At 44.6% G+C, this 14,585-nt stretch overlaps 1 protein-coding gene across 1 annotated transcript in view; it reads left to right on the forward strand.

Moving 5' to 3' along the window:
- The window catches only part of fhl3a (four and a half LIM domains 3a), a 42,642-nt gene that overhangs the window by 23,754 nt on the left and 4,303 nt on the right, over positions 1 to 14,585 (forward strand). Inside the window, exons 2-3 of the mRNA XM_021595399.3 lie at positions 10,093 to 10,277; positions 10,872 to 11,046. Coding sequence (XP_021451074.1) covers positions 10,093 to 10,277; positions 10,872 to 11,046 — 360 coding nt within the window. The remainder of the gene's footprint in view (positions 1 to 10,092; positions 10,278 to 10,871; positions 11,047 to 14,585) is intronic.

Raw genomic sequence — 14,585 nt, forward strand, 5'->3', positions numbered from 1 at the left:
TGGGAACAGTGTACCCCTTTCTCGCTACTTAGCTAAACAAAGCTCAGCTGTACTGGGTCTGCCAGTTTACGCTTCCAGTGTAGTTGCTGAAAGCATGTGGGAAGGACAATATGAGAAGAAGGAAGAAAATATCTGAGCCAGCACAGTATGGCTTGAGTCTGCTTGATAGTATGAAACATGGTCAGCCGAGACAAAGTATCTCGATGGTGTTCTTTTAGGGATCACGGAGAATTGCGATGGCCACAGCAGTAGTGTTTTAATGGGTCCTACTGATTGTAGCCTTATGAAATGTGTGAGAAATAAGGATGTTGGTGGGTGGGCCAGGTTGTTCTCGTCTGAAAGTGGGGGAGAAAAGATGTAGAAGTGGCAACTCTTCAGCTCGATCCTCTGTTTGTTTACCAACGGCGTCCGATCTGTGGCTCCACTCCGAGGCTGGAAGCGTAAACAGCGGTGGCCACAGATTGCGCAATGGCTATGCAAGCATCCCGACCCGTGGAAGCTATGGAGTGCTGGGGCGGAGTTGGCCTGTTACAACCACACTTAAGGAAATGTTGGTTTGACGAAGGTTTGACCTACCGAAACTCATCAGTTTAAGATATTGTTCCATTGAACTTGCCACCTCAATAAAGGCATTTTAATCATGAAGAGTGAGTGCCTTTGTCCTCCTCGTTTTTTTTGATGTTGGGTACTATTGGAAAGCACCTAGCTAGGTTCTGTGTCATCCCCATGTGGATCGTCATTCTTCAGTTAGAAGCCGAAAGCATCTTTGTGGTCTGTGTCTGTACATTGGGTTGTTATAGTGACTGTTTGTAAGCCTGGTGTTATCTCGTTTTCATGAGCAATTTCCCTCTGCTTCCTCTGACTTCATTGGCTCACCCCTTCCTCATAGTTACTGTAGTGTCTTTATCTGATACTGCGAATGCCAGCAAGAGCAGTTCGCAACTAAAAAGTACAAACAGATGTTGCACATGATATGTGTCCCCCTAGTTTGACTTTGTTGCCTCATCGTGCCTCTTCTCTCTTGTCAACCGACTTGCATAGGCCGAGTTAGTGTCTTCAGAAAGTATTCACACCCCTTGACTTATTCCACATTTTGTTGTTACAGCCTAAATTCAAAATTGATTAAATAGTATTTTTTTCTCTCGCCAATTTACACACAATAAGCCATAATGACAAAGTGAAAAAGGAAATACATGATCTAATTTGCGTTAGTATTTACACCGCTGAATCAAGAGTTTTGTAGATGCACCTTTGGGTAAGTCTCTAAAAGCTTTCCACACCTGGATTGTGCAATATTTCCCCAATAAAAAAAAAACTGAATTCTTCAAGCTCTGTCAAATTGGTTGTTGATCATGGCTAGATAACCATTTTTAGGTATTGCCGTAGATTTAAGTCAAAACTGTAACTCGGCCACTCAAGAACATTTACTGTCTTGGTAAGCAGCTCCAGTGTAGATTTGGCCTTGTTCATTGTGAATTAATCTCCCAGGGGAATTCATATCCCAGTGTCTGGTGGAAAGCAGACGGAATCAGGTTTTCCTGTCTAGGATTTTGCCTGTGTTTAGCTCCATTCCGTTTATTCTGAAAAACTCCCCAGTCCTTAATGGTTACAAACATACCCATGACATGATGCAGCCACCACTATAGTAAAAAATAGGGAGAGTGGTACTCTCTAATGTGTCCTGAATACAAAATGTTAATTGCTTTGCCACATTTTTTGCAGTATTACTTTGCCACATTTTTTGTAGTATTACTTTAGTGCCTTATTGCAAACAGGATGCATGTTTTAGAATATATATATATATATATATTCCTACCATAGCCATTGATCTGTAACTGTCACCATTGGCCTCATGGTGAAATCTCTGAGCTGTTTCCTTCCTCTCCGACAACTGAGTTAGGAAAGACACCTGTATCGTTGTTGTGATCGGGCATATTGATACACCATCCAAAGTGTAATAATTTTACCATGCTCAAAGGGATATTCAATGTTAGCTTTTAATTTTAACCATCTACCAATAGGTGGCTTTCTTTGCGCGTCATTGGAAAACCTCCCTGGTCTTTGTGGTTTGAATGTGTGTTTTTGAAATTCACTGCTCGACTGAGGGACCTTACAATTATCTGTATGTGTGGGATACAGAGATGAGGTAGCCATTCAAAAATCTTTTTAAACACTGTTATTGCACACAGAGTGAGTCCATGCATCTTATTATGTGACTTAAGCATTTTTTACCCCTGAACTTATTTAGCCTTGCCATAACGGGGGTTGAATACTTATTGACTCGAGACATTTCAGTTTTTTTTATGAATTTTAAAATCAGACTAACACAACACAATGTGGAAAAAGTAATGCGATGTGAATACTTTCTGAAGGCACCACTTATCTAGCACGACTAACAGTAGCTAGATCATTCTGTCCCCAAAAGCCTAAATAGGCAGTTGAACCTGACAGCCCGTTGACGTCCTGATGTTAACCGAAGTGGCCAGGCAAATGTCCAGCCATCTTGGCCTCATAGTTTTCTCTCTGGAGAGTGTAGTCCTTGAGAATGATCAAGTGTTTAAATCCCAAAGGACTCTGGCCTTGCCTTGCATTCCAGTTTATGAGTAAAGGGATTGTAATCCCAATGACAGTCTAGAACAAACAGGTTCTGGACCATTTAAATATTGTTGTGTAATTCACGCCATTTGACATTTAGCATTTGTCACCAAATGGAAAGTCTTATCTAGCTGACACGGCGTGATGCATTGAGTAAATAAGACCGGGAGAGGTTCCCCGTTTTGGCGAAGTTCTGAAATGGTCATATTGCAATTGGGCTGTGACACAAATGAACTTTTCTCGATATGCTCAACCGGGCCTTAAATGATATAGTGAAGTGTCCAGTGCTGTATTTTCTACCCGTCTCAAAGCCAGCCAAGGAGCTTTACTCTGTCTGGAAGACATCCAGACGGTAGAACTGAGGAACACAATGTGGTGGTATGTGTTTATCCAAACCCAACGTTTCACTTTTCCTCTGCTCTGATTTATGACGTGCCATAGGTTTCAGATCCCACGCCAAGATTGGATTTCCCTCTAAATGTCACCCTCTTCTTTGCTCTTTCTATCTATTCCATTTGGTTTCTTCTTAATTTCTCCTCACTCTGTCTTTGCCTTTTTGTCTCTGTCCCTCTCATATTCCCCATTCTAGCCAGTTCAGCTAATGCAACAATTGTCATGTTTTAATAAAAAAAAAATTACTAAGCAGATTAATATTAACTGATACACTACATGACCAAAATGATGCGGACACCCCTTCAAATTACTGGATTTGATAAATTCAGCATGGCCGAGCAGCCGCACACAAGCCTAAGATCACAATGCGCAATGCCAAGCGTCGGCTGGAGTGGTGTAACGCTTGCCGCTTGTACTCTGGAGCAGTGGAAATGCGATCTCTGGAGTCCTCTGGCAGTCCGCTTCATCATCTGGCAGTCCGACGGACAAATCTTGGTTTGGTGAATACCAGGAGAATGCTGCCTGCCCGAATGCGTAGTGCCAACTAAAGTTTGGTGAAGGAGGAATAATTGTCTGGGGCTGTTTTTCATGGTTCGGGCTAGTCCCCTTAGTTCCAGTGAAGGGAAATCTTAACCCTACAGCATACAATGACTTATAGACATTTCTGTGCTTCTAACTTTTTGGCAACAGTTTGGGGAACAGTCCTGTTTCAGCATGACCCTGTGTAAATAATTAGGTCCATACAGTTTGTCGACATCGGTGTGGAAGAACTTGACTGGCCTGCACAGAGCCCTGAACTCAAACCCCATCGAACACCTTTGGGATGAACTGGAACGCCAACTGCGAGCCAGGCCTTATTGCCCGATCTCACTAGTGCTCTTGTGGCTGAATTGAAGCAAGTCCCCACAGCAATGTTTCAACATCTAGTGGAATCTCTTCCCAGAAGAGTGGAGGCTGTTATAGTAGCAAAGGGGGGACCAACTCCATATTAATGCTCATGATTTTAGAATTAGATGTTTGACGAGCAGGCGTCCACATACTTTTGGTAATGTATGTGTATATGCATTGATGTTTTTATATACATCAATGGTTAGTTCAATGTGTGTAAACTCTATTCCTTTGGGCTGCAATAGGAAGCCATCTTTGTTTCCCCTCTACTCTTCCATGTCTTTGAGATGTTGTGATATAGGAGAACTATTGGATAGACTCAGACAAACTGAGGAGTGGTCATAGACTGTACGGAAGTACTCCGTGCGCATCAGACTTGCCTGACCTACTGCAGAGCGCTGAGTGGTTAGAGGTAATATCCCTAAGGAGACCATTGGTTAGCTCATGTCTAACACGCAACCGCTCCCCATATTCTGGTAGTCTATCCTTTTTCTCTTCTCACACTTTAAGATGTCCATTTAAGGCCATTCATGTCCTTTTCTTCGTGTATGTCCTTTTCTTAGTATACGAACAACAACAACCAGTCTCATTCCCAAGTCAGTAAAATATAAGTGGCATTTTGAAACCGGGAGCACACATTCTTGTCGAAGTTAAAACGGTTGTAGTCGGTAATAATAGCAAGGTTTTGTTGACCTTGTTTGAGTCTCCTTTCCACACTTTGGAAAGGAGACTGAAAGATACAGCAGCATTGATTGTGGTTGATGTCTGTGTATGTGTGTGAGGACTGTGTGTGTGTGTGAGGACTGTGTGTGTGTGTGAGGACTGTGTGTGTGTGAGGACTGTGTGTGTGTGAGGACTGTGTGTGTGTGAGGACTGTGTGTGTGTGAGGACTGTGTGTGTGTGAGGACTGTGTGTGTGTGTGTGTGTGAGGACTGTGTGTGTGTGTGAGGACTGTGTCGTGGGTGTGTGCCTGCATGTGCGTGTGTGTGTGTATATGTTTGTGCTTAATCATAGAGTACACACAGACAAGCACGAGCTTGAACTCTACACAGAACACCTGTTGGGCAAAGTACACAGGGCGACGTCGCTGTCTAGTACGTCAAGGGCTCTCCTTGCCATGTTTACACCGGCTCAGCCTAACGCTTACTCACCGACACTCTGATCCACTACGGCAGACTAATTCTCAACACATGATTATAGATGAAATGTTGAGAAATGGCACAAGTAGAGTAGCTATAGAGTCACATTTTTCAGTCCCTAAGACATGCATGTGTTTCCCACAAGATGCACTCCGGCTATAGATAGGCCTGTAATGCGCTTGGTTTATTTGGTTGTCTCGTAAATATGACCCTTATATCCACACTTTGAAATCCTTTTTAGAATAACTTTCTCTGCTCATGCTCCTCATACCATTTTCCTTCACAACTTGTCTTGTCAATGGTATGCCAGTGTTTTTATAATTGTGGAACATTAGATGGTTATGTCATCATTTGCTTGTGTAGCATACTTAGTGGGACTCGCTACAGTCTCCTCGACAGCCGGCGACCATCTCTCTCTCTCTCTCTCATCTGTTGATGTAAGCACACTGTCTACGGCTTTGTCTGGCAACTCTGACCGTAGCCAAACAGACGTTTTACAAGCAGATACTCTCATTGGGCGTTGGGACAGGGGAAGAGTGTTAGGGACTGTTCCCAGCGCGGAGTGCAACGGCCGGTTTGTTTTGGAGTGAACCGAAGCGCGAGCAAAGTTTGGGTAGGGGATTAGCAGGCTGTCAGTGAAACCGGACCGAGGACTTGGTTTGGTGTGAGGGAGCCCTAACTAACCCATCTCTGGCGCACATCCTGAGTCAGAGCCTGCTTTATCTCTATGCATAGAGAGAACCCTAGCAATGAAATGTGATTCTATCTATCTCTACGGATTAACCTCGCTCTGTTGGGTCTCCAATCAGCCCACCTTCGTCTATCGGGGGGGGGGGGGGGGGGGTGTGACTAGACTAGACCGACCTTGGCGTCCTCTAGCTATCTCACCGGATGTTCTGGCTGAGAATGAGAGACTTCAACTCCAAACAACGGCCTAGAAAGAGTTAAGAAAGTCAAAGGAAAAGGCAGTTGTGAGAAGCCACTCCGTTTTACCTACAGTATATAGCATTTGCAGCATCTGGATGTGTTTCCATTGAGCTAAATGTCTTTCAGTTGCAAAAGGGAGTGTCTGTAGTATACCAGAATGTATTACCAGTGGAGTATAAGTAACCTTACTGTAAGATATGACAGCATAAGCATAATTGTTGTCCTTGGTGGGGGAGGTAGTGCTTTCCTAGGAGTCTCTGTCAGGGGACTCTCACTCACTACTCTAGTGTTTGGGAATGTTATGAGCAGAAAGTGGTTTTTCTTAGTCACTGCGCCCCCAAGCACAGAGAATATGGACTCCTTCCGGGAATCCGGGATACACTGTGAGAAATAGTCTAGATTGTAGTTCAGAGTACCACTTCCACCCCCTACAACCCCCCCCCCCCCCCCCCATCGTCGTCTGCGCAAACAGCAGCCCCCTCACCATCTTTTTAGGGGGTGGTGGTGATTGAAAGGGGGGTTGTCTTGCTTTGCTTTCTGGATTCAATCACTTGTGGAGCCCCAGGGTCATACACTGACGTCATGCTCTCTCGCTGTGAGAGCTGGGTCCTGTGGCATCCGGAGTTCATTTACCCGTCAGGGCAGTCTGCTCACCCCTCACGGATTGTTACTCTTGCGTTTCAATACTACAAGACGTAAAGTCAAAACAACCCGTTCTGTCCTACCATAATATGTATTTATGTATCGGGCTGTGGAATATCGACAAGTGTAAAGTTCCCATCCGGAGTTTGGAGCCCTTTGGAGCCACTGGCTGCTACCTAATCTTAACTGATTGCTGGCAGGCGAGTTATTGTAGCTCAACCCCTCGTCTCCCGAGGGGCCATAAATAGACTTGTGGTTTGGATGTTGGGCCAAAGCTGCCTGGATGGGCCATGCAAACAAGTGGGCTCCAGAATGCCCTGGATGATCCATTCCAGGTACCCGAAAGCTTGTATCCTCGGTTGTTTAGACATCTCCGATGTAATATTGGTCCAGCCTTCACAGAACTAGTGCTTACATCAAACATAAGTGCTTTCTGGCCATACTTTGAACGACTTGTTTGCAAGCTACTGATAACAAAGAACAGGGAAAGGGCAATTAACAGATCCTCCATTTTATTTTAGATGAAGGATGACGTCAGAGCACAGGCTAACCTATACTTTCAGTACCGTATGAGTATGCACATGTTTGGAAAGCGAGGCTAGCGCATACCTGGTGTGGCTGATATGTTTTTGGTTTGATGGCGCAGGCTACATCTTAGACCTGTGTCATATGTATAGACAAGCCATTGGCGTGAAGCTAGCTAGCATTAACTTTGGCACGCTGAAGAAAGTATTGAACCGCGGGGCTGCGAGATCAAATTCCATCCAATCAACCGCGTTCGGGTTAATCCAAGGTGGTTGTCAGTGATGCGAGCCCCAAGTTGAATGACTATGAAGTGAATAATAGCTGAGTCTCTCAGGTCCTCGGGGGATAGGTATCAGTTGCCTCAATGGTTGTAGAGATGTGGTAGGCTTGTGATGTGAACAAGAGGCAGCAAGAATCCCCAACAGTAACGCTCCCTAATTTATGGTTCTGTTTATTGAAGGGGGAGGAGAGGGGGTTGAAAGTACCTCTCCAAAATGGGCTCCAGTGGGTTATTTATGAACATTAGGAGCAGGTGAATACAGTTTTATCTCGACTCCATCACCCGACTCATTTAACAGCCTTTGTCTCGGGGCAATTCCACATCAACAGAATGTTGGTTATTTTAAAATGTATGTCAAACAAAAACCAATGATTGCAAAGATCAACAAATCTTACAACTCTATGCACAAGGACTACTTTTAACAATTTCCACAAACCTTTACTCGAGCAGTGGAATTGCCCCCCCACTGAGAGCTGAAACAGTTTAGGTCTGATGTTGTCTTTGATACAGTATTTTGTTTGTGTGTGTGTGTGTGTGTGTGTGAACACAGGCAGCACTAGACCTCTAAAGTCTCTTCATTATTTTATCAGACATTATTATTATTATTATTATTTCTGGGCGGCTGTAAATGGATACTCGGGCTGCTTGCTTTGCCAGAGTGCTGTATCACTTACCACAGGGCTTTCCTTCAGCGACGCTGTAGTGTTTTGGCAACCAGATACCATTGCCATAATGCGCAAACAATTTTGTGTACTTCAGCTAAGATCTAGTATGCCATCAAACTGCTGTTCCTGTAAAATCAAAGTATAAATATAACATTACAGTATATGTCAGGGAATATACACTACATCACCAATAGTATGTGGATACCTGCTTGTCGAACATCTCATTCCAAAATCATGGGCATTAATATGGAGTTGTTGCTATTAAGTTGGAAGCACAGAATCATCTAGAATGCCATTGTATGCTGTAGCATTAAGATGTCCCTTCACTGGAACTAAGGGGCCTAGCCCGAACCAGGAAAAACAGCCCCAGACCATTATTCCTCCTCCACCAACCTTTACATTTGGCACTATGCATGGAGTCGGTAGCGTTCTCCTGGCATCCGCCAAACCCGATTCGTTTGTCGGACTGACAGATGGTGAAGCAGGATTCATCACTCCAGAGTACGCATTTCCACTGCGCCAAGCAGTGGCGGCGAGCTTTACACCACTCCAGCTGACGCTTGGCATTGCGCATGGTGATTTTGGGCTTGTGTGCGGCTGCTCGGCCATGGAAATCCATTTCAAGCTCCCGACGAACAGTTATTGTATTGACGTTGCTTCCAGAGATAGTTTGTAAGTCGGGAGTGAGTGTTGCAACCGAGTGAAGCTAGGCGCTTCAGCACTCGGCACTGAGCTTGTGTTGACCTACCACTTTGTGGTTGAGCCGTTGTTGCTCCTAGACGTTTCCATTTCACAATAACAGTACTTACAGTTGACCGAGGCAGCTCTACCAGGGCAGAAATTTGACAAACTGGCTTGTTGGAAAGGTGGCATCCTATGACGGTGCCACGTTGAAAGTCACTGAGCTCTTCAGTAAGGACGTTCTATTTATTTTACACCCCTTTTCTCCCCAATTACTGTCTTGACATCCGCTTAACCCGGAAGCCAGCCGCACCAATGTGTCGGAGGAAACACTGTTCAACTGATGACCGAAGTCAGCCTGGCCTGCCACAAGGAGTCGCTAGGGCGCGATGAGCCAAGTAAAGTCCCCCTGGCAAAACCCTCCCCTAACCCGGACGACACTGGGCCAATTGTGCGCCGCCCTATGGGACTCCCGGTCACAGTCTGGGATCGAACCCGGGTCTGTAGTGCCTTTGACCGCTGCACCACTCGGGAGGCCCAGTAAGGCCATTCCACTGCCAATGTTTGTCTATGGAGATTGCATGTCTGTATGCTCGATTATATACACCTGTCAGCAACGGGTGTGTCTGAAATAGCTGCATCCACTCATTTGAAAGGGTGTCCATATTTTGTGGGTGGGTGGGCGGGCAGGCCGGCCTATCCTGGATGTGTGTTTTCACAAGAGTCAACTGTGATGAGTTTGACATGAGGGTAGTCGGTCTTCACCGCTGTCTCAGTTGGTGGTCCACACAGATCTCCATCTCTTCCCAACAGAAATGTATGCATTTACCATTTCATTCCTTTAATCTCAGACCGTAGATTCAGAGGGGTTGATAGTGTTACGGAGGAGTGCAAGCAAAGCCCAGAGTGATGGCTCTGTGCAACTCCGTTGTCTGTTTCTGTGTGTGCATCTCACTTTTATCACACAGCAAAAAAAGTTAATAGCCGCTTTGAACTACCTCTCATGAATGTCTCTCTCCATCTCCTGTTCCCTCTGTCTCCTCTTTCTCGCACTGTCTCTCTCGCTCCATTGAGTGTTAAGGTTTAGTTAAACTTCAATTCAGTTAAAGGTGAACAGTAGAAAGTGAAACGAATGACAAACAGCCCGAAAAATGCTTCCAAATGACACGTTTAACAAACAAAAACAATACAGGTGTTAACGTTAAGTTCACTGATGGGTACGGTCTCTCCTTTCTCCAACTCCCTCTCTCCACCCTGCATGTCCCCCTCTCCCTGCCTCCTTGCCGCTCGCCTTCCCTAGCACTAGGGGTTCATTTTAAAGGCTTGTGTTCATGCCGATCCTGCTTTTCTGTTGCAGGGATGGAACAAGTCACAATGAGCGACCGGTTCGATTGCGACAACTGCAAGGAGTCCCTGTACGGACGCAAGTACATCCAGGCAGACGGGGGAGAGGGGGACAACCCCTACTGCATCCCCTGTTACGACAGCCTGTTCGCCAACACCTGCGACGAGTGCAAGGAGCTAATCGGCCATGACGCCAGGGTAAGATTTTCCTTTTGGCTCCACTAGTGGGTCATGTTCATTAGGGCATGCAATTCTAGTTGAGTCATTTTAACACTGCAAACTGTTGTTACATGTTAATGAGTGGTAGTTAGGGGTCGTAATCTCGATTAATTATGCATTCTGTATGCTTAATGAGGCAGTTGTCTTTCATGGTCTGAATGTGGCAGGGCAAGGTCTAGGCAAATTTAACATGCCATTATAGTGGTTTTCCAACCAAGCTCAACTAGCCAGCCATGCCATGTCAGACCATGAAATGTTGCGTGAGGAAAATGTCTCCTTGTTGCCCACAATGAATGCAGTTTTAATATTTCCTTAATGGAAAACACAAACACGTGAAGTTGATAATTTGCTACAGTAAGAAGAGGGAGTGGATGCGGTAGAATAAGCATTGAGGGTGCGTGCTTGGCTAGCATACACACACACACACACACTGACACACACAGGAGGCCAATGAGTTATCATCGACACCCTCAAAAGCAGCGAACACACAGTAAAGCCTGTGTTTGTCTTCGACCACACAAACTGTTGTAGCTCTGATTCTGATCTCGACTGTTGCCCTTGTTGTATCTCCAGGAGCTGTTCTACGAGGACCGGCACTACCACGAGCACTGTTTCCGTTGTTTCCGCTGTGACCGCTCACTGGCGGACGAGCCCTTCACCAGCCAGGACGAGGCCCTGCTGTGCAACGACTGCTACTGCAACGAGTTCTCGTCCAAGTGTGTGGCCTGTGACAAGACTGTCATGCCAGGTACTGGGGGAGGCATGGAAACACTCTGCATGTAACACTGGAGGCTGGTGGAGGGAGAAATAGCTCATTGTGGGTGTAATGGAAAGGAACTTTTCCATTCATTTCTTTCCAGCCATTACAACGAGCCCGTCCTCCAATTTTTAAAGTGACACCAGCCTCCAGTGACATGAACACACTCACTCCTAGCATATGTATTTAACATCGGCTACACTACGCGACACAAGACTAACCATGATCTCCCCCACATCCTTGGAAATGTAGTCCTTGCGTCACCGAGCATTGTTCATCATTTCTGCAACTGAGTGTTTAAGATGGTCTGAAGATATAAGCTACTGAACATGAAAAGCACATAGGCTTTGTCGTAAAAGCTTGGGATCTAGAGAAAAATCTTTGACAACAAAACATTTGCACTTAGCCAGAGAAAGAGAGAGCAAATGTCATAGAGACAAAGAAAGAGTTAGCGAGTCAGCGCGGCCGGTCGCAGAATGTGACCGAGTAATTGCCCGTTTTCCTTACTTGCTGTCTCTGAGCCAAATCCCAGTGCCTTGGAGAGCGGCCAGGTATCTGACGATAACGAGATAAACCTGTAAACTATTTCAGCACCGCTGTATCTATCAGCCAAAACGAAAAGTCGTAAAACAGCAAATGATTCCAGGAAGAGTGTGGTGGAAGGTGGTCTTTTGTTGTTGTGGTTACTTCTCTTTTAGTTTAGACAAAAATTCCCATTACTGTATTCAGTTTGCATTGATGGTGTTGGATATCCGGGAACCCTCGTTCAGTAATGATGGCAAAGACAAACCTATCATGTTTCCTAGAAAATAATGACATGTTTTAGTGCCAACCAGATTGGGTATAGTGTAATATTTTTTGGTCCCACTTTATTTGGACAAAGAATTTTTCTTTAATGAATCGGACGAGAGGGATTTACTCCAAACACCCGAACAGGCCCTCATCCCCGTCATTCGCAGGAGAAAGAGACTGCGGTTTCGCAGAAGGAGATCGGGTGCCTTGTGAGGATCCGGGCAACGAGTGGCTAATCTGCCTTTGCCATCGGTACTATTGGCCAACGTACAATCACTGGATAATACTGTTGAAGTCGGAAGTTTACATACATTTAGGTTGGAGTCATTAAAACTCCTATTTCAACCATTCCACACATTTCTTGTTAACAAACTATAGTTTTGTCAAGTCGGTTAGGACATCTACTTTGTGCATGACAAGTAATTTTTCCAACAATTGCTTACAGACATATTATTTCACTTATAATTCCCTGTATCACAATTCCAGTGGGTCAGAAGTTTACATACACTAAGTTGTCTGTGCCTTTAAACAGCTTGGAAAATGTCAGAAAATGATGTCATGGCTTTAGAAGTTTCTGATAGGCTAATGGACATAATTTGAGTCAATTGGAGGTGTACCTGTGGATGTATTTCAAGGCCTACCTTGAAACTCAGTGCCTCTTTGTTTGACATCAAGATTGTAGACCTCCACAAGTCTGGTTCATCCTTGGGAGAAATTTCCAAACGACTGAAGGTACCACGTTCATCTGTACAAACAATAGTACGTACGCAAGTATAAACACCCTGGGCCCACCAGCCGTCATACCGCTCAGGAAGGAGACGCGTTCTGTCTCCTAGAGATGAACGTACTTTGGTGCAAAAGGTGAACAGAACAACAGAAAAGGACCTTGTGAAGATGCTGGAGGAAACGGGTACAAAAGTATCTCTATCATCAGTAAAACGAGTCCTATATCGACATAACCTGAAAGGCCGCTCAGCAAGGAAGTAGCCACTGCTCCAAAACCGGGTCTTCCAAATGGACAAGGACCCCAAGCATACTACTAAAGTGATGGCAAAATGGCTTAAGGACAACAAAGTCAAGGTATTGGAGTGGCCTTCACAAAGCCCTGACATCAATCCCATAGAAAAGGTGTGTGCGAGCAAGGAGGTCAGGAGGAATGGGCCAAAATTCACCCATCTTATTGTGAGAAGCTTGTGGAAGGCTATCCGAAATTATTACGAGGATTACATTTCAGGAATTGTGAAAAACGGAGTTTAAATATATCTGGCTAAGGTGTATGTAAACTTCTGACTTCAACTGTGTTACCTCAATTACCTTGATTAACCGGTGCCCTCGCACATTGACTCTGTACAGGTACCCCCTGTATATAACCTCACTATTGTTATTTTACTGCTGCTCTTTAAGTATTTGTTACTTTTATTTCAGAGGTATTTTTCTTATCGGCATTGTTGGTTAAGGTCTTGTAAGTAAGCATTTCACTGTAAGGTCGCCATCTGTTGTATTCGGCGCATGTGACATACAATTTATTTGGATAGTCCAATACCAGTCAAAAGTACCAGTCAAACGTTGTACACACCTACTCATTCAAGGGTTTTTCTTTATTTGTACTATTTTCTACTTTGTAGAATAATAGTGAAGACATCAAAACTATGAAATAACACATGGAATCATGTAGTAACCAAAAAAAGTCTTAAACAAATCAAAATATATTTTATATTTGAGATACTTCAAAGTAGCCACCCTTTGCCTTGATGACAGCTTTGCACACTCTTGGTATTCTCTCAAACGGCTTCATGAGGTAGTCACCTGGAATGCATTTCAATTAACAGGTGTGCCTTGTTAAAAGTTAATTTGTGGAATGTCTTTCCTTCTTTAATGCGTTTGAGCCAATCAGTTGTGTTGTGACAAGGTAGGGTTGGTATACAGAAGATAGCCCTATCTGGTAAAAGACCAAGTCCATATTATTGCATGAACAGCTCAAATAAGCAAAGAGAAATGACAGTCCATCATTACGTTAAGACATGAAGGTCAGTCAATCCAGAAAATTAAGAACTTTTTTCAAATGCATTCACAAACACCATCAAGCGCTATGATACCTGGCTCTCATGAGGTCAGCCACAGGAAGGGAAGACCCAGAGTTGCCTCTGCTGCAGAGGAAAAGTTTGTTAGAGTTTCCAGTCTCAGAAATTGCAGCCCAAATAAATGCTTCACAGAGTTCAAGTAACAGACACATCTCAACATCAACTGTTCAGAGGAGACTGTGTGAATCAGCCTTCGTGGTCAAATTGCTGCAAAGAAGCCACTACACTACTAATGGACACCAATAAGAAGAGACTTGCTTGAGAAATGGACATTAGACTGGCGGAAATCTGTCCTTTGGTCTCATAAATCCGAATTTGAGATTTTTGGTTCCAACCGCCGTGTCTTTTGTGAGACGCAGAGTAGATGTACGGATGATCTCCAGATGTGTGGTTCCCACCATGACGCATGGGGGTGGAGGTGTGATGGTGCTTTGCTGGTGACACTGTCAGTGATTTAATTAGAATTCAAGGCAAATTTAACCAGCATGGCTACCACAGCATTCTGCAGTGATACGCCATCCCATCTGGTTTGCGCTTAGTGGGACTATTATTTGTTTTTCCACAGGACAATGACCAAACACACCTCCAGGCTGTGTAAGGGCTATTTGACCAAGATGTAGTGCTGCATCAGATGACCTGGCCTCCATAATCACCCGA

The sequence above is a fragment of the Oncorhynchus mykiss genome, chromosome 3 (assembly GCF_057628025.1).
Source record: "Oncorhynchus mykiss isolate SJ-2025 chromosome 3, ASM5762802v1, whole genome shotgun sequence".
In the NCBI taxonomy this organism is placed as follows: domain Eukaryota; kingdom Metazoa; phylum Chordata; class Actinopteri; order Salmoniformes; family Salmonidae; genus Oncorhynchus; species Oncorhynchus mykiss.